Consider the following 23,678-nt stretch of genomic DNA (forward strand, 5'->3'; position numbering starts at 1 on the left):
TTTTAATACAATATTTAAAAATTTACAATTTAGTTTAAAAACACATAGCTCAAGAAAAACAATAATTAAATTATATATAAAGGGGAAAGTTCTGCATCTTAATTTAAAGCAAAGTAAACAGTTACCTTCTGGGAAAACATTGATGCTCTACCGCCTTTTTTGATTGAAAGACTATGATAACCCATTACTATCCATGGTTCAGGAGCATATTCATTTACAGAACTAAGGTGATTAGCCAAACTGAAAAAAATTATATATTATATGCGATTCTCACAATAAAATTTGAAAAGGGACTTCAATTAGGAATATATTAGACAACAGGGCTACAAATTTATATAAATTGTAAATCAGTCCTACCAATGAAGACATATTTCCAAAGAATAAAATTCATAATAAATGGAAATTTTAGAGAGAAACCAAATTTAGAAAAAAAAAAATCTTCATATTTATTTCGCAGAAAAGAATTGATAAAATTTCCTCATAAAATTTATTTTACTTCAATGAGCAATATATTATCATGTGAATAATTTTTCACAACATTTTAAAGGCAGTTAATGATAAAGAGAAAAAAAAAAAACATATTAAGTTATAAAATACATGCAACGTAATTTTGTATCTTAAGTATTACTGAGTGTAAATTAAAATGCCACGACCAGTCTTTAAACAACCCTGAATTATATAATATATAAAATAAATCATATTTTATAAATGTTTTCAGACATTTGAAAAAGCAACAAATATCTTAATAATAATACTTTTCAAGTTCTTGAGTTTTTTTTTCTCTGCCCAGCAATATTCCATAGACATCCATTCCTTTTACTGAAAGTGGATCTAAGCAATGTACCTGGGGGAGGGGAAAAAGCAGAATTCATGGCTATCAAGTGCTACATAAATCAGCAATACAATAATTTAGGTATTATAGTATTAAAAGCATTATTCTGCTGAATTTAAATCAAGATTCAGTTGACACATCAAGCAGTAAATTGATTATCAATACATTTATATTAAACAAGTTTGAAATTCTCTCTTTCATTCAATGTGCCATAAAACTTCAAAAATACCTTTTATAGGAAGACAAAAGTATGAAAAACAAGAAATTCAATATGGAAACTACAAAATTAATTTCATAAGGTAGATAAATTTGCTATAATATCTATTAGTTTAATTACTGTCCTATTCTGAAGCTCTATTTTGGTACAGACACATAATTTTAAGTCATGGTCAAATAACATGGTTAACATATCAGCAAGCCCTATATCTCCTTCCAACTTACATGCATCATTAATGGAAAGAAACTTGTTTGTGGTATTTTTAAGCACTCTCTACAAAAGCAGAGGTTACATTAAAAACATTCGAAAGAATTAGATTTTAAAATTGGATCCCTGTCTACTAATCACAAAGACCATTCCACAGTGACCAAATAACTATGTGAATGTAAGAAACTTTAATTAGTAAAGCACAAGGCCGCAAAAATAATATTAAAAACAGCAATATACAAATTATTGAATATGTGGCTGAAGCGAGTTATTTGAATATTATTGCATAATATTTTTTATGGATTACATTGTGAATTAAAATGCTGTTAATAAAACACACACTACTATTCTGAAATTTTGATTCGAGTGGGTGAAAATACTTATTTTATTTTCAAACTATGCAAATTACATTTTAATTTTTAAAACTTTAAAAAACTTTCAAACCAAGCAAACAGTCTATGACAATAATTAGAAAAATTTTAAAATGTGGGTAAAAAAATATAGAATTTCATACCCTTTCCAAAACAACCAAGGCATTCTGAAAATCGCCATTATAATAGTGAGCTTCTCCAAGAGGTACAAGTACCTCGGTACAATCCTTAAGACTAGTCTGAAATTCCAGAAAAAAGTGCTGTTTATTATTATGCTTTAAAACAAATCATCTGGTGGTGAGATTGAAGATGAAATTTCTCAAAACAAAGGGAATCTTTAAAGTGTAATTAATATAAATTTTAAGCAATAATCTAACATTTAAACTAACATATATTTTCAATTTCCACCTCAATGAAAGTTTACTGGGAAATAATGTATCAATGTTTAAGTGCTATACATTGCAACATTCTTATTTCATACAATATTAGATATGCTCATTAGCATAAGCATTCTTATCTCTCATTCTTTTTTCATTAAAATCAAGAAATTTAGAATTTGCATCAGAAATTCGGAAAAAATTTTAATTAATTCAAAATAAACAAAATTTAGATGTTTTTACACCGTAACTTTCAAAAATAATAAAGCATAAAAATAACTTTTGCATCATAATAAAATCTGAAAAATAATTTTTTCAATAATACCAATTTATATTTGTACAAATTCTTTCTAAATGCTGGTAATTCTTTCTCCCTTTTACCCCCCCCCCTTCCTCCAAGAGATTAAAATCAGCTTCATTGTCATCAAATATTTGATTCTACTGTCAGAAATCAAGGTACAAGGATTCAGTTTAATGTCTGTGTAGCTTACATGACAAACAAAAAAGTGGAGTCGCAATATTGTAAAAATTAGAATACAAATGAACTGGACAATTATTTCATTAGAAAGTTCCATGTACATAATAAACATAGTATATGAAAAAAAAATTATATTTAAATATATACAAACCATACAGATTTCAACATGGCCAATGTTATCAAATCAATATTCATATTAATATTTATGGAGACATTTTAAATCAGTTAAGAAAAAGCAATAACATTTCCAAGATTTGATCTAAAAAAAGTAAATAATAGCAAAGTATTCATAATTTTATTGCTAACTATAACAAAAAGAATTGTCGAAAATTCTACAAAGTACTTATTTGCAAGTTCAAAAGCAAAGAAAAAATTAAATGGAGAATGATACAAAGCAGTAATTCACACAAATTTTCTGCATACCGTAGATTGATGCTAGAATTATAACTCAGGCACCCAAAAGAGATGCTATCTATCAGCAGACATTAGGGGGCTCATATTTATTTCATATTTTCATTTTACCCCCCCCCCATATGTATATATATAACTGACAAATATATTGAAAAAATTCATATATATTTTGTTCCAAAAGTTTATAGAACCTTGTAATTTCCCTATATTTTTATTGCATATGATTTAATTCGATACAATTTGCTATATAGCAAAACTAAGGCATTTTGGGACGGATCTCATACTTTTGAAACCTAGTCAGATGACTAGAACGACACTTAAGCTAACATCACCCTCTCCAAACTTCCGCACCACAGCAGCAGGTAAACATTTGGCCCCGACGGATATAATGGGCACTAGACCCGCTTCCATGGCAGAATCGTAACTCAAACCTGAAACCCTCCGATCCCAAAACCAAGTCCTTATCACCAGATGAAATAATGAAATTATTAGGTTACTACGACCTATATATTTACTCTCAGAGAAAAATCTGTAAAAGACTTCAATTTTTATTTCAAATAATATTAGACTGAAAAAAATGGAAAATTTTACATAGTTCTAGGTTAAAAGACAGGTTATTATTGATAAAAGACTAAAACAGCACTATGTACCAATTTTTTTTATGAATTTTAGGAAAGCTGGATTGAAAATAAGAGAAATGTGTATAAAAAAATAAACTGAACATCTCAAGGCTTCTAAAATAGTATGGGTTATATATTACTAAAAATATTTTGCTGAAAATTATTTGATCAAGTTAGATAAAATATTTAATTAAAAATTTGCCAAACGAGTTAGTAAATGAATAAAAAATAAAGTTAAAAGATTTTAGAAGATAGATAAATTAGACAATTACATTTGCAATAGCGCTATGATTATGTGTAACTGGTTTCTATTAGAAAGGTTCATTCAGAAGACATGTAAAACTATTAAAATGGCATGACTAATACTTATGACAATTTGTTTGTTTAAAATTTTATGTTGTTGGAATCATAAAGTCATGCATAAGTTTTAAATGGAATCAAATAAAACGAACATTTCGATAAGCGACCTAGCTGCCAAAGGCTGCTAATTAATTATGTCATTTCCTATAAATATTAAAGGGGAAAACAAAGGACACATTCCCCATTTTTTTGGGTTCTGCATGACCTGCCAAGTAGCGACTCACAGCTTAAGAAGCCCGGCTATACAATAAAGTTTATAAGGCAGTGACAAAGTGAGAATTAAAATCATCCCAGTTACCATCAATTACGTCTTTTTCCAACCACATTTGGCTTTTAAAGAGTGAAATAAATATATTTTTATTCATGCAATTTTAAGAATGAGGCTTGGGACATCAGTACTCCTCTAATTCTACCCTTTTTATGCTAGTAATAAAGTATTGACAGTATAATAACATTGTTTAGCCATACACACATAGCCACAAAGATAAGTATTGAGTGTAATAATACCTTTGTATCTATTTGCTTAAATGTAGATATAGCCAGTGCAAGTTCATTGGCATGCAAGTGAGAATGCCCCTTTATCCACAATGACAACCTATAACAGAGAAGAGCAATTAAATTTTCGAATAAGTTTACCTTTTATAAAATAAGAATTCTGTTATACTGTTCCTTAAAACATTTAACACAAATATTTTCCTTATAAAGAAAACCAGGGAAAATGGTTTCCCTGAAACTTTCTTGTATACTTCTGAAAGATCTTATCCCTCCCCCACATAAAATTGTTGATCCAGGATAAGACAGCCAATGCCTCGTAAGATATTAATGAACAAAAGTAACAAAATATAAGTCTTAAGCATGAATCCAGCATTTTAATTATGTAAAGGTTTCCATTGCTTTTTTTTCCCTGATTGATTGGAACCAAAATTTGACATGCAACTACAATTATGTCACAAGATCATGTGCCAGATTTCTTGACTCATAGAATTTACACACATATAAAAATAGAGATCAACAGATGGTTAGTCTTTTTGACAGATTTGGTTCAAAATTTGATTTTAAAAAAATCTATATTTTATAAGTATAAAATATAGATAAAAATCTAAATTTCATTTTATAACCTGTGAACCAAATTTTAACTACTGTACTATGTTTCGTAATTACTGAGTAGCCACTCAAATAGCAAGACAGATTTCCTCTAAAAGGATTTTCATTCAAAGTTTGATAGAAATCTACACATTTTATCAAAACTATATACCAAATTTCATAATGTCAAAAACATGTTTTTTGAATTCAGGAAGAGATTTCTCAATATTTAAAATAAACATCCCTATACTTCATAAAAAAAAGTAAAAAAAAATAATTATTAAATAATTTAAAATTTAATTTTTTAAATAATTTAAAAGCAATATAATAGAAGCAAAGGCATCAAATTCTTTGTGATGCCATATCCAAGATTTCATTATCACTATTACAGTCTCTTTTTCAAATATAAAACAATATTTTATTTAAATACCCCCCCCCACACACACACGACTTAACAATCTTAAAACTGAGCAGCTAAGTTTAAAGTAAATTATTTTTAAGAATCTATTTCCTTTCTCTCCTTTAACAGCATAAGTTATCTAGATTTCATAGTTTTCATGTTCAAGTGTTTTGGCATTTTTTAAAAATAATTTATTCAATATGAACTGAAAATGCTGTAAGAAAGAGTTCCCAACCATTTTGAGTAGCATAGTAGGGCATCCACTCACTATAGGGGAAAAAGAAATCAAGGGTCAAATATTTTTTAATATATAACTTCCAAGTATTATTATTCATTCTTAAAGCCATTATTTTCTTGCTTAATAATTCCAGAAGTTTAAGTGAAGAAGCACTAAAAATACTTGTTATGCCGATCTTGCAGTTATACTAAAATTTACTGTTCAAAGTGGGTTTCAAGATCAAAGTGTCTGAACTTTTATTCCCCCCATGTCTATTACTAGATGATAATTTTCACACATTTAAATTATAAAATTTGTGGAGTAATTTTACTGCTTGTTCATATCACAAACACATTCACACTTTAACTGAAAAGAAATTCATTAAAAAAAATGTTAATCTCAAAAGAACCCCTAATGTTACTTGAACCAGTGCTTGGCAGAATAGAAGAGAAAAATATATAAGACAGAAACAAATCAATATACTTTTATTAACATCTACATAAATGAAATGGAAGCAGTGTGCAATTAAATTATTTTAAATTGACATTTTAAGTTGCTAAGTTTAAAATTTCAACCCTAAAACTATTTGATACTATAAGTGCATTAAAAATCTGCTTCTTTTCTCTGCCTTTTCCTAGTTTGTTTGCATTTTTCTGCAGTATAGCAACTGCCTCTTTAATTTTCACCTTTTTTTTTATTGTTCTTTCATGATTTAAAAATTCTTTACTTTACATTTTTTTTTTTTTTCAACTCATCTGAAACGAAATGTGCTGCACATATATTCATTTTTGCGTGTGTTTCCAATCTAAATACTCTTAATTATAGAAAATCTTTCAAACTATGGTCTGGATATGGAACTGTATTAGAATTTTAAGTACCTTTCAAAATTTTTGATAAGAACTTTGACTTTCTAAACAATTTAATAAAACTCATCAATTCAATCTCTAGGTATTACAAACTCCTCACTTTCAACTGATTAGCAGACCATATCATTCAATAAACCAATAGCAGTGGTCTCCTCAAAGCTTTCTCACATACACTCTCATAAAAGTGTTATTCCAGAGAAAGTCATGTATGGAAGCCACAACGTACAATAACCACGAAATATTAGTCTTTGGTGTGAATTTATTATTTTTACTAAATCTATTGTGTGATCCTTGGCAAGTTCTTTGGCGATTAATCCAAGGCATGCAGTTAATAATATCCAAAAATTGAATTTGTGATTAAGAGATTTTTCCCAACTGATTGAAACAAAAATTTGATACAAACAATATAGATGTTAAAAACATTGACCAAATTTTATCTATCTAGCTCAATTAGTTTTACAGTTATCCTATAATTGAACTACCAGACAATCTGACTTGTGCTGAACGGATTTTGCTCAAAATTTGATAGAAATCAACAAATTTGGTATAAAGACCATATACCAAATTCCATCCATCTAGTTCAAAGTATTTTTGTGATATTTTTTTTATAAACAGATGAACATTTTCCAACAATGCATTTTTCGAACTTAAACAGTTCTAAAATGTGGAGATTCATAAAAAAAATTTCAAGTTCAAATTTTTTGACTTTTTGAAATTTTCAAATTATGAACATTATTCTGTAGTGCACACAAGACTTCAATACTGAACAATTTTAAAAAAAGACATGCTTGGATTCACAAAAAGCTTTAATTGTAGTTTTATCATTTCCACTTTTTAATCCAAAATTAAATTTTATGGACACCAATAGAAAAATAGAGAGAGATGTGTTGTACAATGAACAGAACAGCTTAAGGCCTACACAAATTATAAGTAAATAATATGACTATCATAACTTGTAACTTAAAAATATTTTGCTGAAAAACCTACTATGAGAACAAGTTACATAAAATATTAATTGAACATTTTAGTGAGCATTAATACTAGCGAACCAGCTGGTTGCCAAAGGTAAAGTATTTTATAAATAGAATAAATAACCTTTTGAAAGGATATTTCTATAAAGTATTACAATTACAATATTTCAACTCTTATAAAAGAGTAAAGTAAAGAAAGAGCAGAAGAAAAGAGACAACAAAAGGAAGACAAAAAGAAGAGAGAGCAGAGTAAAGAAATAGCATTTAAAGAATGCTGCATATTTAATAAAACTGACTCCAAATTTAAGTATATTTATATAAGATAGAAAATAAACATTACCAATCAATAGTTGCAACATTTAAAGAATTATTCACCATCATCGCAGCAACTTCAGTAGCTTTTACACCCAGTGTTAGCAAACCCAAAGCAGCATCTACAGCAAATGGGCTTTCCCTAAAATAGAACAAATTAGAATTATTAAAAAACATGAAAAACAAAGGGAAAAAATAATACACATAATTCTAAAGCTTTTATACATGAAACACACACACATTATATATATTATGGTTATAAGACTCCTAAAAGACTAAAGAGAATCTACTTTATGTAATAATAAAAAATTATTTAAAAAATTAGATTTTAAGCATAAAATTTTTTATAATCAAAAGATACATTTTTTACCAATTTGATACTATTTTCCATTATGGAGTCACTAGCTGTGTCCTCCTTAAATGTTGGCCTTATTCCATTACTGAGCTATCACTAATATATTGTACAAATTTAAAGAATGTGTGTTGATTATCGAACATTGATTGAATGATTATCAAAAAAAAATTATAAGAATGAAGCAAATATAATTTGATAATACTCTTCATAATGAATTACATCACCAAGTGTAATCTTAAAAATTATATGGACCTAAGCCATATTATAATTCATTAATTATTGTATTATTGTAATGAAAATAAGAAGCAGTAAAATAACTTTCCCCCAAAATATTTTCAACCTATAATTGTCTTATTTACAGTTATATTTGAGAGAGAAAACTTGATTAAAAAAAATACATAATAATTTTGATGGAGTAAAGAGATGAAAGAGAAATTATTCAGTCAAAGACTTATCATACTAGGATAGAATAACAGAAAATGTTAAACTGTTAAATATTTGAAAAGAGAATAAAAATATATAAATTAGTATCAAAATTAAAATGCAATAATATTTGAAAACTTAATTCTAATATTAAATTATTCTTATATTTATATGCAATGGAGACTATAATGTCCCTATTTAACAAAAGAACATTTAAATAAAAGTCACAAAGTTTAAAAATTTAGATTAGAGAATATTCAAATGGTAATTCTCTTTGCTATCTTAATTTCTATGATCTAGTAAAAGTAACCAACTCCCTTTGAATTTCTAAAGCTGAGAAATAGGGGTGTCAAATTTCACAAAGTCTTGTAGATATTTTTATCACTAGATAAAAATCATTAGTCACACTTAGTGGCAACCAGTAGGCTTAAAGTTGATGTCTATAATCATTAAAATTACCTAATAATGCTGGGAATGGTATGATAATTAGCCCTTGAAAGTGAACGCCAATGGCCAGTTGAGTAAAAGAGGTTGGTGTGTAATAGAAGAAACTGAGACCAAATTTGAGTTGTTTCAGTTTTCCCAATAGTGACTAAATATTGATTCCATAAATTCATTTCCCAGCCAGAGACTGATAGGGCAAATACCACACAATGGAACATTCTAATGAGATCTAGGATATGGCAATCACAGTCAAAAACAAAATACAGCAGCTTCATTGAAGTATTTGGTTAAAACAATTTAATGGAATTATTCAGCAAAAAGTGATATCTGGCAAAGCATTAAAGAACCACAGACAAAATAAATATCAGCCTATGCATAACTAGACAAAAATTTTCAAAGCAACTTGCTCTACAAGGAAGCAGAAGAATCTTTCCAAAATTCTGTATAGAAATTAAATTCAGAATTTCTTCTTTTCTTTCAGTTAAAATTATCTTGCATGCTTATGAAGAATAAAACAAAGGATACTGAAGGCAATAACATCAATTGACTAAAAGTCAAATGTTCCCTCATTGAAAGTCAATGATCCTGGATTGACATTACAATAACTTTGTCATTCAGGGAATTAGTAAAAAATCTATGACTATGTTTGGGGAGATTTAAAGATTCTTATATTCTTTCAGTCTTTTATTATCTCCTTTTCATTCTCTAAACAGAAATATAATCACCAAATTTAATATGGTAACACGGAAGTGTAATATTGCATACATTTCATTCTTGGTATAAATTCTTGCCATGTGCAAGGAATCATTAGTATCTAAATTCAGAAATAAGCCATGAAAATGATTTAGAAAATTGAGCTGATTTCATTAAAAAATATATATGTAAAGAGGAAACCCTTTACTCTACTATAGTATCCAGGACCAAACTGCCACAGCACATGTTGACCTATAATAGATCACATTACAACCATCACATGCATAAACATACCTTTAGTGATGGTCTAAAGAGCAGCAAGATGCAGTATTACCATACTTTACCATACAAGATGTTTCCGATTCCTATATCTGAAAAACCCTCTTTGGAATTAAGAAATATAAATTTGTCCATAAAATAAATATCTGTTTTTGTAATAATAGTTTGCTATAATGATTTGAGGAAGAAACTATGTGATGAATATCAAAGACAATTTTAAAATAAACAGCAGATACATAATTTAGCTTTATTTCTTTTCATTACTTAATATTCATTATATTGCTTATTACTTTATTATATTTAAAGTAGAATTTCCCTTTAGTGAAATTAAGTAGTAAACATGATTTTGGGTATAAAATATTTTTTTTATGTGAAACTATACAGAAAGATCGACAGTACGTATTCATACTTTATATAATAAATAAATAACAAAAATGTCAATTAAAATGAGAAATATTGGTGCTTTTAAGTAAATTTTTGGAAAAGAGTGGAATTTTATTTTATGCTTTTTGTTTTGGTTAATGGAATATATATATATTATGACATAATATATATTAACATGTATTTTAATAAATTTAAAATCATCAACTTGCATTGCAACACCCATAAATATATTAAACAGCAATAAGAAAAAATTAAAAATTTAATTGATAGCATATTGAGCTATTTAGAAAATCTAATCAAGAATGTCCCATTCCACACTCTGCAGAATTTTAAATGCATATCATATAAAGTATGCTACATTAAGTTTAATTTAATTGTTAGTTTATAAACATTATATTGTTGAGTTTATTATATATTTAAAATTTTTATTTTATAAGTAATAAGACAAAAAAAAATCATTAAAAAATGTTTTTTATTTATTACTGAGGTATAAAAATCAGATTTTCCGATTTAAAACACAAATAACATTATAGATGGTGTAACAATTAGTATCAAGCAAGGATTTATAGCTGTACTATCTAATGGAAAAATAAAAATAGATTCTAATCTTTTATTTAGACATTCCTACCAATCCTCCCCATTATAAGCCAGCTCTCAAATAATTAGTAAACTTACAGTAAGAAGTAGAAACTAATACAATAATTTACTATTTTTCACAATTTTTTTAATTGACAATAACTTAAATCTTGAATCTGGACATTGACAAATATGTAAATCTATGTTATCAATTTAACAATTAAATTTAAAATAAAGAATGACATCACTTTTGTTTTCAAAAAATCATTAAGTATCGAAATACCTTAAAACTTCTTTATAACTTGTGATTGCAACTCTCTCATTTCCATTTTGGTGATTAAGTTTCGCTATAGCCATATTTATGCATGGTGTCCTTTGTTTTGCGGGTATACTATCCAACTGCAAACGAAAATAAAAAATTGCAATTTTTATGAGAAAATTTTTTTCCTCATATTAAATTACTAATCGATTTAATTGCTAAAAATGAGAAATTTAACAAAGATTAAAACTATACCATATACAATTGGGGGAATTTCATTAGTAATGTTAAATGAAAGAAAACTATTTACATAAGTTTAGAGCCCCAAAATCCAGTATAATTAACACTTAACTTGTAGAAATGGAAATTAAAAATTTGACAAAATAAAGAAAAAAATGCAGAGAAAAAAAAATCCCAAAATATAAGTGGATTTTTTTATTTTTTTTTCTTCTTCTTAAATCATGGTCAAGTTTTGCATAGAATATAACTCAACACTATTTATACATTGCTGAAAATACTGAATTTAAAAATGATGAATAGCATGATACAAATATATTTTATAAGAACCACAGATATATATATTAATCTTAAGAACTGTATTGCAATTTACAAATCAAGAGCAAGAGTCATTGATATTAACATAGGAAACAAACTTTAATTATTTCATAAAATTTGATCAATTTGGTAAATTCTGTAACCGTGTCATTCTATAAAAGATTTATTTTATTATAATATTATATATAAATACAATTTTCCTTTGTTGCAAGTGAGTTTGAATCTACATGTAAAAGTGATGCATTTAAATAATGGTTAAACATAACTTATTTGAGAATTGTATCTAATTAAAAATACCCTAAATTTCATATTGTTTTAATACAGAATAATATGAAGCAGAAGATGGATGATAAATTTTGACAACATAAAGCCAAAACACACAAAATCGTGACACTACATTGATGATAAATATTTGACCCCAAAATAATTTAGGAAGGTCAGAAATAATAGTATACAAGCATTCGAATTTTACATTAAACAGGAACAAATATTGAAAAATTATCAATAATATTTATAAAGAGGACAATTAAGTAAGGATTTTATATTTCATCATAATTTTCAGTGGAATAAGTAGCATCAATTCTTTTCATTCTAATAAACTGAATATACCAAAAGAAGTTGCTACAGAAAAAGGAAACAAAAAGGGAAAGAAAAAAAGAACATTATGCATTTATAATGTTCTGTTAAGATAGTTTAAGGTAATAAAAAAATTAAATATTATTCGAAATAATATTATTAATAAGAATATAAAAAAATATTATCAAAGGTACAAAGCAAATTATTTAAAATAATGTTCCCAATATACTTTCCTTATTCTAAAAAAGTTTTGTTACTGAAAACTTGAAGGAATCAAATGAAAAATGAATTGTATCTGTGTAATTTAAATATATTTATCTATAATAAAGATAATGTGTGTTTGTGTGTTAGCGCTCAACAGGCTAGTCCATTTGATTTGGCACATATGCACTTTGGAGGATCGGAATAAGCATATCTGAGGATTTTTTTTTTTTAATTTCAACTAGAATTTAATTTAAAATTAAGCACAACTTTGTGGTTTGCCCACAATAATACCAGAAAATATTCTAACACAAAAATAATTTTTACATCATCTTAACATTTTAAAAAAGTATCTTTACAAATTCAGGAAAAACACCTAAGTTATTGAAAAAGTTTTTTTACAATTCAAATTATCATCGGCATTAATACAAAAAAAAAATGAATAATAAATAAAATAAATACATAAATAATGAAACCTGTAAGAAATCAAATTTCTGTCCTTAGCACAATTCATTATTGATAAAGCAGATTTCTCTAAAGCAAACAATAGATTTATTTTGAGATAAATATATAAAAGACTGATATTTAAAATATTCTATCAATACAAAGAAAAATGGTAAATTTTACAATGTTTTAGTTAGAAATGAAGTTGCATTGTCAATCCTTTGGGTACAAATTTGAATTTTTTTTAAAAAACCACTTGGAGCATATTTAATTTTGTAGGCAAGATCATCTAGAACTGAACACTACAAACAATTACCCTTCCAAGAACACTGCTACATTTGCGTAAGTAAATTATTATACTCTAAATACAATAGATCATTGCCTTTTGCTTCAAATTCTGAATAGAACTAGGACTGCCGCTATAAAAATGCATCCTATTAGCCTGGAAAAAACCCGAGAAAGACAAAGACTAAGTGATACTTGCGTTTCATTTACCATGTTTTTTCCTCAGGCTACTGCTCTAAAGCTATGTGGTATAAATTTGGTATCAATTTATGATTAACACTATTGGCTACTTATTTCACAATTTTAATGATTTTACATAGATTTCAACATAGTAAATTTTTTTTTCCCAAAATCAATTTGAAGTACTTAATATTTATAGAAAAATATGACTCTATAAAATCATTAAAAAACAATTTACTTAATGAGGATTTTCTAAGCAAATAAAATGACAGTATTAAAATATTTCTTACAAGAGTTAATATTTTAAAATTTGTTAAAAATTATTATCAATGTCTTCATTTGGATGCAACAGTTTTCGCTAATAAATATCAAGATTTCTTTGCCACAAAATATGTTATTTCCAATATTAATCTTTTGGATGAGATATTAGTTCTATATACCATATCACAAATGAAATTTCAATTTATGAAGGGCCTTTTATTATTTTCAATTTAAAAAATTTGGCATTTCAGTTTCAGAATGACAAAATTACATGAATAGCTCACATAAAGTTCATATTATTTTGAATGCAACTTCAGTCTGTCATTCGGAGTTTTCCCCTCTTATTCTATTCAACAGAAATACAATATTTGCTAACAAATTATCATCAGCTTCCAAATCTGCCTCCAAAAGAATCATTTTCCTTTTAAAATTTTATTATGTTAAGAGATTTATTAATGAATAAATAAATCTTTTTTTAAAATTATTATTAAAATATTTCTGAAGTGTATTTTCCTCATTTATTTATTTTAACCTGGAACTGCATGCCTATTTTCCTATTTATCCCATGGATACCCCCCATCCCTTCTCCTCCTCTTTAAAAGGAAAAAAAGAAAAGAAAAAGTTTGCCATCAGAAAAATAGTATGAACTGAAATGACTAAATATTTGTAATGTTTAACAACTGTTTTAAATTGTAATTTTAACAATTAATCATTAATTAGATATATATTTAAGAAATTGCTCTATTAAATACAACAGATAATTTTAAAAACACATGTACTAATTAAAAAGAATTGCATTAATTTTATTTCATAACAGAATAATTCCTTCTTATATTAAGTATCAATCATGTCTATCAAAAATTACCGAATAAAATTATATAAAAACAGTTATTTAAAAAGACAGAATACTGTACCATCTTTATCACTCATGTAAATACTTAAAACATTTTTTTACAAGCAATATTTTCCAAAATATAAAATACTTTGAATTTTATGCATTTTTTAAAAATAAAAATTGATAAATAATTTTCAAATGTCACTGGATAAAGACTTTAACATGAAAAAAAATGCATAAAATTAAGATTTTTATAAAACAGGAAAAGAGAATTGCAGCAAACAATCCATTCTTAAAATGATAACATAAAATTTGAATATTCATATCATCAAAACACACCTGTCTACTCACTACAATGAATAGTCTAATGCTAAAACAATCTTAGGCTTAATGTGTAAATGAAATCAAAAAATTAGAACTCAGAAAATATTGCTAATAAAGAGAATGTATTAAGTACTTATATGAATGTCAGAGATGGCACATATTCTGTTCTATCTAATTCATTGGTAAGCTAGAAATATTTACAGGAATTTTAAATGCAAAATGAGCTCAAGAATTCAAAACATGTAAGAGATCACACTGATCTGTTATAAGAAACTGACTGCCCATAATAGAAAGCAGCCCATCACTTATTCTCAAACTGTAATGGCAGATAGGGTTAGAGTTTCAGGATCATAAAATGATTTTATTGTTTTCTCAGAGGCCCCAGTAGAATGCACACATTTCTTGTACAAGAAGTAAGGTTGTTTATAGATAGTGACACACATGAAAGGACTAGGATTTAATTACTCCACAACTCATTTGATTATTTTCATTCATTTGTTTTACTTTTTTAAAAAAAATAAAATAAAGAACATTTTCTCTGAGAATTGGATTATTTTTAAAACAGGGCTGCAATGCTGTAAATTCATTATCAGCTTGAACGACAAATAGATTTTGAGGCTCCAAAGGGTCTCTAGGCACAAGATGATCCTTCTATTGCTTATATAGAAAACTATTATATTTTCAATCCATTTTATTTGCAGTTTAAATAGTAACTTGTTAATAATTACATCTGAGAAGATTTTAGAGAAAAATTCTGAAAGCTTCCAATACATTCAATTAATATCTCTATAAACTGCAAGAATATCAGTCAAATAACATAAAATGATGAATTATTACTTTACATTTTTACTATTTGAATCATTACTTACAACAGCAGCAGCTTGAGAATGTTGTTTCAAATTGGTTAGGCATAAATAAATCTTGTATTTAACATCAACTTCAGATGTAACTTCCTATATAATTAAATAAGATTCAATACATTTATTTAAAGAAATGAATTATAATAATATTAACAAAAACAATACATAAAATTTAAACATATCATACACATAAAAACAGAAATCTACCTACACCCATTGGAAAAGGCTGCGTTTTCCCTTTTGATTTAGCAACCGATTTCCTGAATTGCAGTGCTTTTTTGTATATAGCCTAAGAAAGCAATATAAATCCATTATTTTAAGTTTTTAAAAACATTACTTCAAACATATAAAAATAATTTAATTATATAACTTATTATATTTTAATATTTTTATCACAATTCATTATTATATTATTATTATTATTACATAATTATTATTATATTAAGGAATTTTTAAATCATTCCCAATTTCTCAAATTCACCTCTAGACAAAACAAATATGAAGAATCATAATAATTTAATTATATTAATCAACTTAATGAAGAATTAAGTCTGAAAATATTAAAATAATTTATTGCGATTGAAATTACATATATACATAATTTTTATACACTTGTATAAATTTTGGAAACTAGCATGTCTGGAAGCAAGTGTAAAATTGATTCCATCTTTACAAACATAAAGCAAATTGATTTGAATAAAAATGTTTAAAAACAAACTATTTACTTCGGCTTTCTTGAAATCCTTCAAGTTAGAAAGTGAATCAGCATAATATACCAAAGTCTGATATCTGGTAGAAAAAGTCAAGAGATCTGGAGTACTTTCACTGCTAAGCAGCATCATATTGGCCTAAGTAAAATAGAAATATATTTTTAATATCAAATTACCACAAATAATCACACATATTACATATAATGTACTTCAACCTTGATTTATAGCATAGATCAATCTTCTGGTATTACATTGAACAGAGCATATATGCTCTTTCCAACAAAAAAAACAAAAAAATCCAATGCTTTTTTTATAAAAAAGATTTACAAAAAGTAAAATTATCTACCGTTGAAAAGAAAAGGAAACTATTAAAAGAATTATCAAGACATATTAATAACAAAACACATTTAATTTTTAGCAGCCATTAATCGAATCAGCTAGTCAACAAGCACTAATAATAAAGATGATTGGGTGTGTGTTGGCACTTTACAATTCAAACCATTTGACCTACAGCTACCAAATTTGACATGTGGATACATAACAGCAAATTTTTTAAAATTTTATTCAATTAAAAATAAAGCTGAATTTTGGTATTTTTTAGTGCTAATTTCTGAAAATATTACTGCACAATAATGAATTTTGCCTCATTTTGAAATATAAAAAAGGTAATATGGTTGTTGTAATGGCGACCACAGAGCACCGAGAAATTCTGGCAATTTCAATTGTCAAACTATATAATATGCGATTTGCACATCGAAAATTTTTCATAATAAATAATGCACTTGAGTAATTTTTATAATTTGATAAAGAAAATTTACTTGCTGCCTTTTGGTTCCATTAAATCCAAATTGTACCACAAAAAATTGTCATTTTAATTATACAAATTTCATAACCATGAAAACTTTTGCAATTATTTTAAAAATAAATTTTATGTTTAATTTCCAACAATAGATTACATTCTACCATGAAGTTCAAGCTATTTTCATTATTTCATTACTTATCTGATAACATAATTTTTTTTCCCATTGTTAAAAACTAAAGAATAAGATTTCTGTTTAATATGTCTGCAGTTTATGCAATGTATTAAAAAAATGAAGTTATGATATCATGAACATTAGAAGATAGATAAACTGGATATTTAGTAGAGCCATGATGTCATGCGACTAATCTTCACTAGAAAGGCTCATGTACACAATAAAAGTATATATGTAAGAGATAATAAAAATAATACAGCTTCAAAAACTGATAATTAAGTAGAATCATGGACATGAAGTTATATCTACACAATTTAAATGCAACCAATATTCCCTGTGAAACACTAGACTTGACAAATATTCCAGCTGGTCACCAAAGGCAAATCATTTTAAACAAAAAGAAAACTAAACTCCACTCTGTTGCAATTAAAACAGAGTAAGTTATGAAAATTTGAATGTTAGCCTCTTATAAAGACACGAAATTTTAGGCTACTCCAAGACCATCTTGTAGAAGATACATCAATCAATGCTTGGAATTTTCCCATGTTTGATTGGCTTAAAATTACAAAAATGTTGATTGTTCTAAAATTGTTATTTTGAAAACTTCAGAATTTGGTCAGATTTGAATAGAGAAAATAGAATTTTTTTATTTATTTATTTAAATGTCAAGAATAATTTGAAGAATACATTTATTTAAGACTAAAGGATTGTATAGAATTTGGACTTTTTTTTAAGGTATATTTATTAACTGAAACAGAATAAAATATTATTTATGTCATTTAATTCCTTTTGAAGGCAAAACTGAATTTTTTGATGAATAAGAGAATCTTTTATGAAATAATTTATTGAAAGATTCCATAACTTATTAAAATTTTGTATGTAAAAGAATGTTACATACAAAAGTTTTGTATGTAGTTTGAATGCTTAGCATTTAGCGTGGTTTTTATGTTTAGCATTGAAGTTTTATGTTCTGTAAATAAAACTTCAATGCTGAATGATTGTTTCTTGTACTCATATGTTTAAAAAATATTTTTGCATTAATTGAAGTTCAATCACTTTAACTTTCATTTAAAGTTCAAATTTTACGGGAACTGATATAAAATTAGAGAAACATAGTTCAATGATTGAACAGCATAAGACTTCTATAAAAGTACCAGTTATATTATTATCAAAATTTGATGCCTAAAACTATTTTTCTGAAGGAGCCATTAAAAAATCAAGTTGCATAAAATATTTAATTGAACATTTTGGAGAGCCTTAATACCTGCTAATCAGCTGGTCGCCAAAAGTGGTTTGATATTTTAAACTTCATAATTAGAAAAAGTATCTTGTCTTTAATGAGTTCTCATGAACTTCCTCAAAACTATTTCTCCATGAGTAAAACGGGCATAAACGTTTAAAAAAATTTTAATCTTACCAGAATTGAAACATCAGTATAAAGTCCTTGCTCATACTGCAACTTTAGTTGTTCAAACAGTGCCATTATAACAAAAAATTATTTCTGAGATTTTTTTTTTATCTAAAAGACAAACACTCGCAAATATTTTCGAATTTTAACAGCGAAATTTAAATAACCGTCGTAGGTTGGACTTCACTGAAACATGTGCTATGGAACCGATCACATGTATAACAATAACAAATGTCAACCGTTAATTGACCAATCAGTGCAAGGATGATATAAACCTGTGATATTTATGTCACCTTTGCTGCGATTCGTGTTTGAAAGATTGGTATCAGCCCGTGAATTGCTTGGTTTATTGCTTGTATCAGCATACTAATCAATTTAATAATTTAAAAATTCTTTAAAAAAATAATTCTAAAATTTTTTTCAAGCAAAAATTTTTCAGCAATAGTTGAAATTAAAACTTGTTATAAGTTAAAATATAGTTAACGAATATCTAAATCCATCCCTAACAATTTGATAAACCGTAATTGAGATAAATAATACATAAAAATGCTTCAATCTATGAAAGGTCAAAAGGAAGTAGAAGTATGGAGATTGCATTCCCGAGGTCAGAACCCGCGACGTCAGGGTCCGTAACCGCGTAACATAACTACTAGACAAAAGTGATCACCCCATCCGCAGGCTGTTAACTGGCTTATGAAGTAACCACCATAATACTCTCCCACCAGTGAGTCGGCGGAAAGACGAACGATATTATCAGGCCAAGCGTTATGATGAGCGCGTGTGAGTTGTTGCTATTGACTGGTGATGTTGGCTGTTGAGTCAAGTGAGTCTGACGATTTTTTGGTTACTGCGTCAAGTGAGTTTGTCGACTTGCGTTGGTTGCTTTTTGTTGCGGGTAAATGCGCCACGACAGCTGCACGAAGGTTGCGTGGTCAAGGTCACCAATGTGGAGATTGCATTCTCGAGAACAGAACCCGCGACGTTAGGGTCCGTAGCCGCGTATCATAACCACTAGACAAAAGTAATCACACCATCCGGAGGCTGTTAACTGGTTTATGAAGTTCTGGTTTACTGTTTTATGAAAAGGCGTTCTTATCTTGCTGTGGATAGTCAGACGTCGCCAATTTGTTTATTGGCTACAAAGATCTAGAATTATTTTGTATCTAGCAAACTATAAATTATTGTTATTGGCTTTATGCGAAACCGTCTGAGATCACAGTCTTAAACGTTTCAATATGAGAGAGAGAGAGAAAAAAAAAATGAAAGCAAGGAAGTTTAAGGGGTTATTTTCCTTACTGAGTATGGGCAAGATATATAGCCAATTTGTTTACCTTTCATATCGCATTTGTAATGGATATTGTGCCGTACGTACAGGCAGATGATTTTTATCTTAGAAGTGTTATTTGCATCTGTTTCTAAAACTAACTCTCGGCCTAGATGGCAATGAAGATAGCGTGAAAAAAAAATAAGAGCAAGAAATAATGTATGGCAAACATAAATTAATGAATTAAAATAAACCAAGGAGTAAGGGCTTTTCGAATGCACAATTTACTTATGGTCTTTAGTTTAGTTTTATTAACGTCCATTTTAAAGCAACACTAGGGCTATTTTAGGTTGAACCTCGTAGTTTTGAACCGTGATCAGATGATAAGATGACACCTGAGCTGACGCCCCTTCTCTCCATACTTCCACACCACATTTCGCGGATTTAATGTACACTAGATCCGCTTACATGATGGTTCTTCGACGGAATCGGCTCTCGAACCTGAAACCCTCCGATTCTGAAGCCGAAACTTTACCAACAGGCTACCGCAGCCAATACAATCTTCTTATAACTTTTTCTTTTGGTGCAATTTTGTTTCATATTAATGAATGTATGAATGAATAGGGGAAATAAATTGATAACTGAAAAATATATAAAAAAGGGTTATGTACGAAATTATATTAAAAATTAATTAAAAATTTGATTAAAAGGTATCAAAGAAGAAAGTAAGCGATCAAAAATAATAGATACTTACTCTTTACTCTGATTTGTTAATATTTAATTGTTAATTCATTTCCTTGAACTATAAATTTTTTTTCTAGGAATTGTGAAATAATCTATGTAAATCTATACTACTGTGAACAAAATACTGTGATCTTACTAATTAAAAAAATCTTGAGTAATCTCATGTTACTGAATAGTTTCACTAACACAGCTTTTAGTCATCTAAACAATATTAGTTAGCATTGGCGTTATTTCCAGTTAAACCAGAGGTTCCCAAACTTTTTTTTCTCGTGGACCACTTTCAAAGTTTTACTATTTTCGGTAGACCCCCTGCTGCTACATTTCTACTGTATTCCCAAAACTCCTAAAAAATATCACCCTAAATTGGGGGTGTTAAGAAGAAAAAAAAAGTAGCACATTTTCTTGTGTCCTATTTATTAAAATTATACTTGTGGTTATACAAAATTATAAACATTTATTATTACAAACAATCAACAATTGACAAAAAATCAACAATGAACTCTGAAATGTAAATCAACAATAAAAAATAGTCATACTTTTAATGAGACGGATGTACTTGATGAATTGACAGTAAATTATCAATATTTGGCTTCAGTTTTGTAAGAAGTAATCTCAAATCTCCCCGTTCTGTGATGTTCAATCTGCTCCTTTTTTTTATTAACAGGTTGGTAACAGCACAAAAACTTCTTTCGACAAGATATGACGAGGGAAACGCTATCAAAAATTTTCTCGCAATTTCCCACAGCCCAGGATATTTTTCGGGGATTTTTGCCTGCAGCCAAAATGTTTGATAGCCTTTTTTAAATTTCACCTTCAGTTCCTCGTTGGTGCTGAGCTCAAGTAGCTCCTCTTGTAATACCACATTCGCCTCTTCCATTTCACCAAATGGGGTTATGATCCATGGTGGTATTTCCATCGTCAGAATATCTTCAAATCTATTTTTGAAGTCATCATGCAGGGTATTTAAATGTTGAGCGTATGTCTGAATATCCTCATCAAGACCTTCTATCTGTGACAAGTGCGGAAACTGGGAGAATCCGCGCCGACTAATATTTTGCTTCATTAATTTCAATTTACCAAGAAAAGCCGAAATTGCACCCTTTGTTTTTATTAAATTAAGGCTGTCTCCTTGTAACTTCAAGTTAACGTCATTGAATTTTATGAACAAATCTGTTAAGTACGCAATGCCCGCTTTATATTTGATCAGATTTTTTTAAAAATCTGGTGCTTTAGTTTCCAGACACTCTATCACTGATTTGAAAAGTGAGTAAAATGTCGATAAACATGCACCTTTCGACAACCAGCGTACTTCAGTATGTAAGAGCAGTCGTTGGAAATCTTCATCATTTTCATCGCACTATAGGGCAAATTAACGGGTATTCAAAGCATTGCTTCTTATTTTATTAACTGCGTTACTCACAAATTGAAGCGATTGGTGCAATCTATCACTCCAATTTTTTGCTACAAGGTGTTGTCGGTGGATGACACAGTGAATTGCAATTAGTCCTGGTATTATTCTTTTAAGATGGCTTATAAACCCACGATATCGCCCGAACATGGCAGGAGCTCCATCTGCTGCCACCGAAATAATGTTTGTAAATGGAATAGATTTTTCTGTAAAAAAATCACTCAGGACATTAAATATCGATTCGCCTTTAGTGTCCGATTTCAAAGTTTTTGCGAATAGCAGTTCTTCATGGATTTCTTCGTCCATAACAAATCGAACATATGCCAATAATAATGATTCCTTACCAGGCAAAGTAGACTCGTCCAATTGAATAGAAAAATGAGTGGTTTGCAGATAATTACAAAAGAAGCTTTCTATATCAGAGCTCATTTCATCAATACGTCTTTGTAAAATGTTGTTACTTAAAGGAATTCTTTTGAGTACGTCAAATAAGGTTTGTGCAGAACAGTTTTTAAAACCTCTTCAATAGCGGGTAAAATTAACTCTTCTCCGATGGTGTGCGGTTTTCCAGATTTCGCTACAAGCAACGAAATATTGTAAGATACCCACAAGCCATCATCGTTACTTTGAGACGTTGAAGAAAACATACTATTTACGGTAGGGCTCTTTTCAAATTTTTCCTTCAATGTTTGACAGTATTTCAGATCTTTACCTATTTTTTCAGGATGACACCTTCTTAGATGGTCTTCGAGTTTCGATGGTTTCATAGAGTCATTGCTCAGAACTTTGTTGCATAAAAGACACATGGGCAATCGTTTGTCTGCCGTTGATGGAAGAAAACCAAATTTCAAATAATCAACACTGTACTGTCGACATTTCTTCTTAGATTCAGCCATTTTCCGTATTCAGCCATTTTCCAGCACTTTGCAAGTCTCGACATGTGGTGTACCCTTGTACTATTATCTATTGTTCTATTCAATTCTGTGTTTGAACTGAGTTTCGAATATTTTTGAGTACCTCCCTAGTGAAGGACGCTACCTGCCTACATTGTAGAGATGCATAATCCACGATTTTTGAATAACAAATAATATTGCTATTGTTATTTTTAAATATGCGTTCCAAATATCTGTTATTTCAATCATATTATTAATTCAAAATTATTACTTAATATTAAATATATAATTTATTAATTGTAATTAATAATTAATTTACTAATTTAATTAACGTGTGATTGAATTAATTTATTTGTTTCAGCTTACTTCTTAAATTTAATTTTTTTTCTCAAAACTATTTATTTATTAGAGTTAACCCTTTTCTGGAAAAGATAAGTTAAAAATATATGTCATTTCTTTAAAATGTTTACTTTAGTCCTATATTCTACCAATAGATGGCGCCAGCAGTAAACAGAGTACATGTAATCAAAGTCAATCATGTCACGAGCAATTAAAAATGATCTGTATGGAATAGCGCATCATCAAATACGAATATCGGTCTCTCTCGGAGCGGTGACTTCG

The 23,678-nt window shown here is 28.1% G+C and overlaps 2 protein-coding genes across 3 annotated transcripts in view; both read right to left on the bottom strand.

The window, feature by feature from the left end:
- The window catches only part of LOC129976565 (anaphase-promoting complex subunit 7-like), a 37,419-nt gene extending 18,341 nt beyond the window's left edge, over positions 1-19,078 (bottom strand). The window contains exons 1-10 of one of the 2 annotated variants that reach the window (XM_056090195.1): positions 18,758-19,078; positions 16,382-16,504; positions 15,868-15,945; positions 15,666-15,749; positions 11,160-11,275; positions 7,751-7,864; positions 4,381-4,468; positions 1,771-1,866; positions 756-844; positions 126-240 (exon numbers count right to left, since the gene is read on the bottom strand). In XM_056090195.1, the coding sequence (XP_055946170.1) occupies positions 126-240; positions 756-844; positions 1,771-1,866; positions 4,381-4,468; positions 7,751-7,864; positions 11,160-11,275; positions 15,666-15,749; positions 15,868-15,945; positions 16,382-16,504; positions 18,758-18,823 (969 nt within the window). In that variant the 5' untranslated portion in view covers positions 18,824-19,078. The remainder of the gene's footprint in view (positions 1-125; positions 241-755; positions 845-1,770; positions 1,867-4,380; positions 4,469-7,750; positions 7,865-11,159; positions 11,276-15,665; positions 15,750-15,867; positions 15,946-16,381; positions 16,505-18,757) is intronic. The other variant, XM_056090194.1, reaches the window with a different exon arrangement.
- Positions 19,079-22,625: 3,547 nt separating this feature from the next.
- On the bottom strand, positions 22,626-23,060 carry LOC129975544 (protein FAM200B-like). The gene has a single exon (XM_056088605.1). It carries the CDS (start codon positions 23,058-23,060, stop codon positions 22,626-22,628), a length of 435 nt encoding a protein of 144 aa, XP_055944580.1.
- Positions 23,061-23,678: the final 618 nt, after the last annotated feature.

Source organism: Argiope bruennichi, chromosome 7 (assembly GCF_947563725.1).
Source record: "Argiope bruennichi chromosome 7, qqArgBrue1.1, whole genome shotgun sequence".
Classification (NCBI taxonomy): Eukaryota; Metazoa; Arthropoda; class Arachnida; order Araneae; family Araneidae; genus Argiope; species Argiope bruennichi.

Coding starts and splice junctions, on each gene's coding strand:
- LOC129975544 (XM_056088605.1), bottom strand. CDS start 23,060: ATGGCTGAATCTAAGAAGAAATGTCGACAGTACAGTGTTGATTATTTG.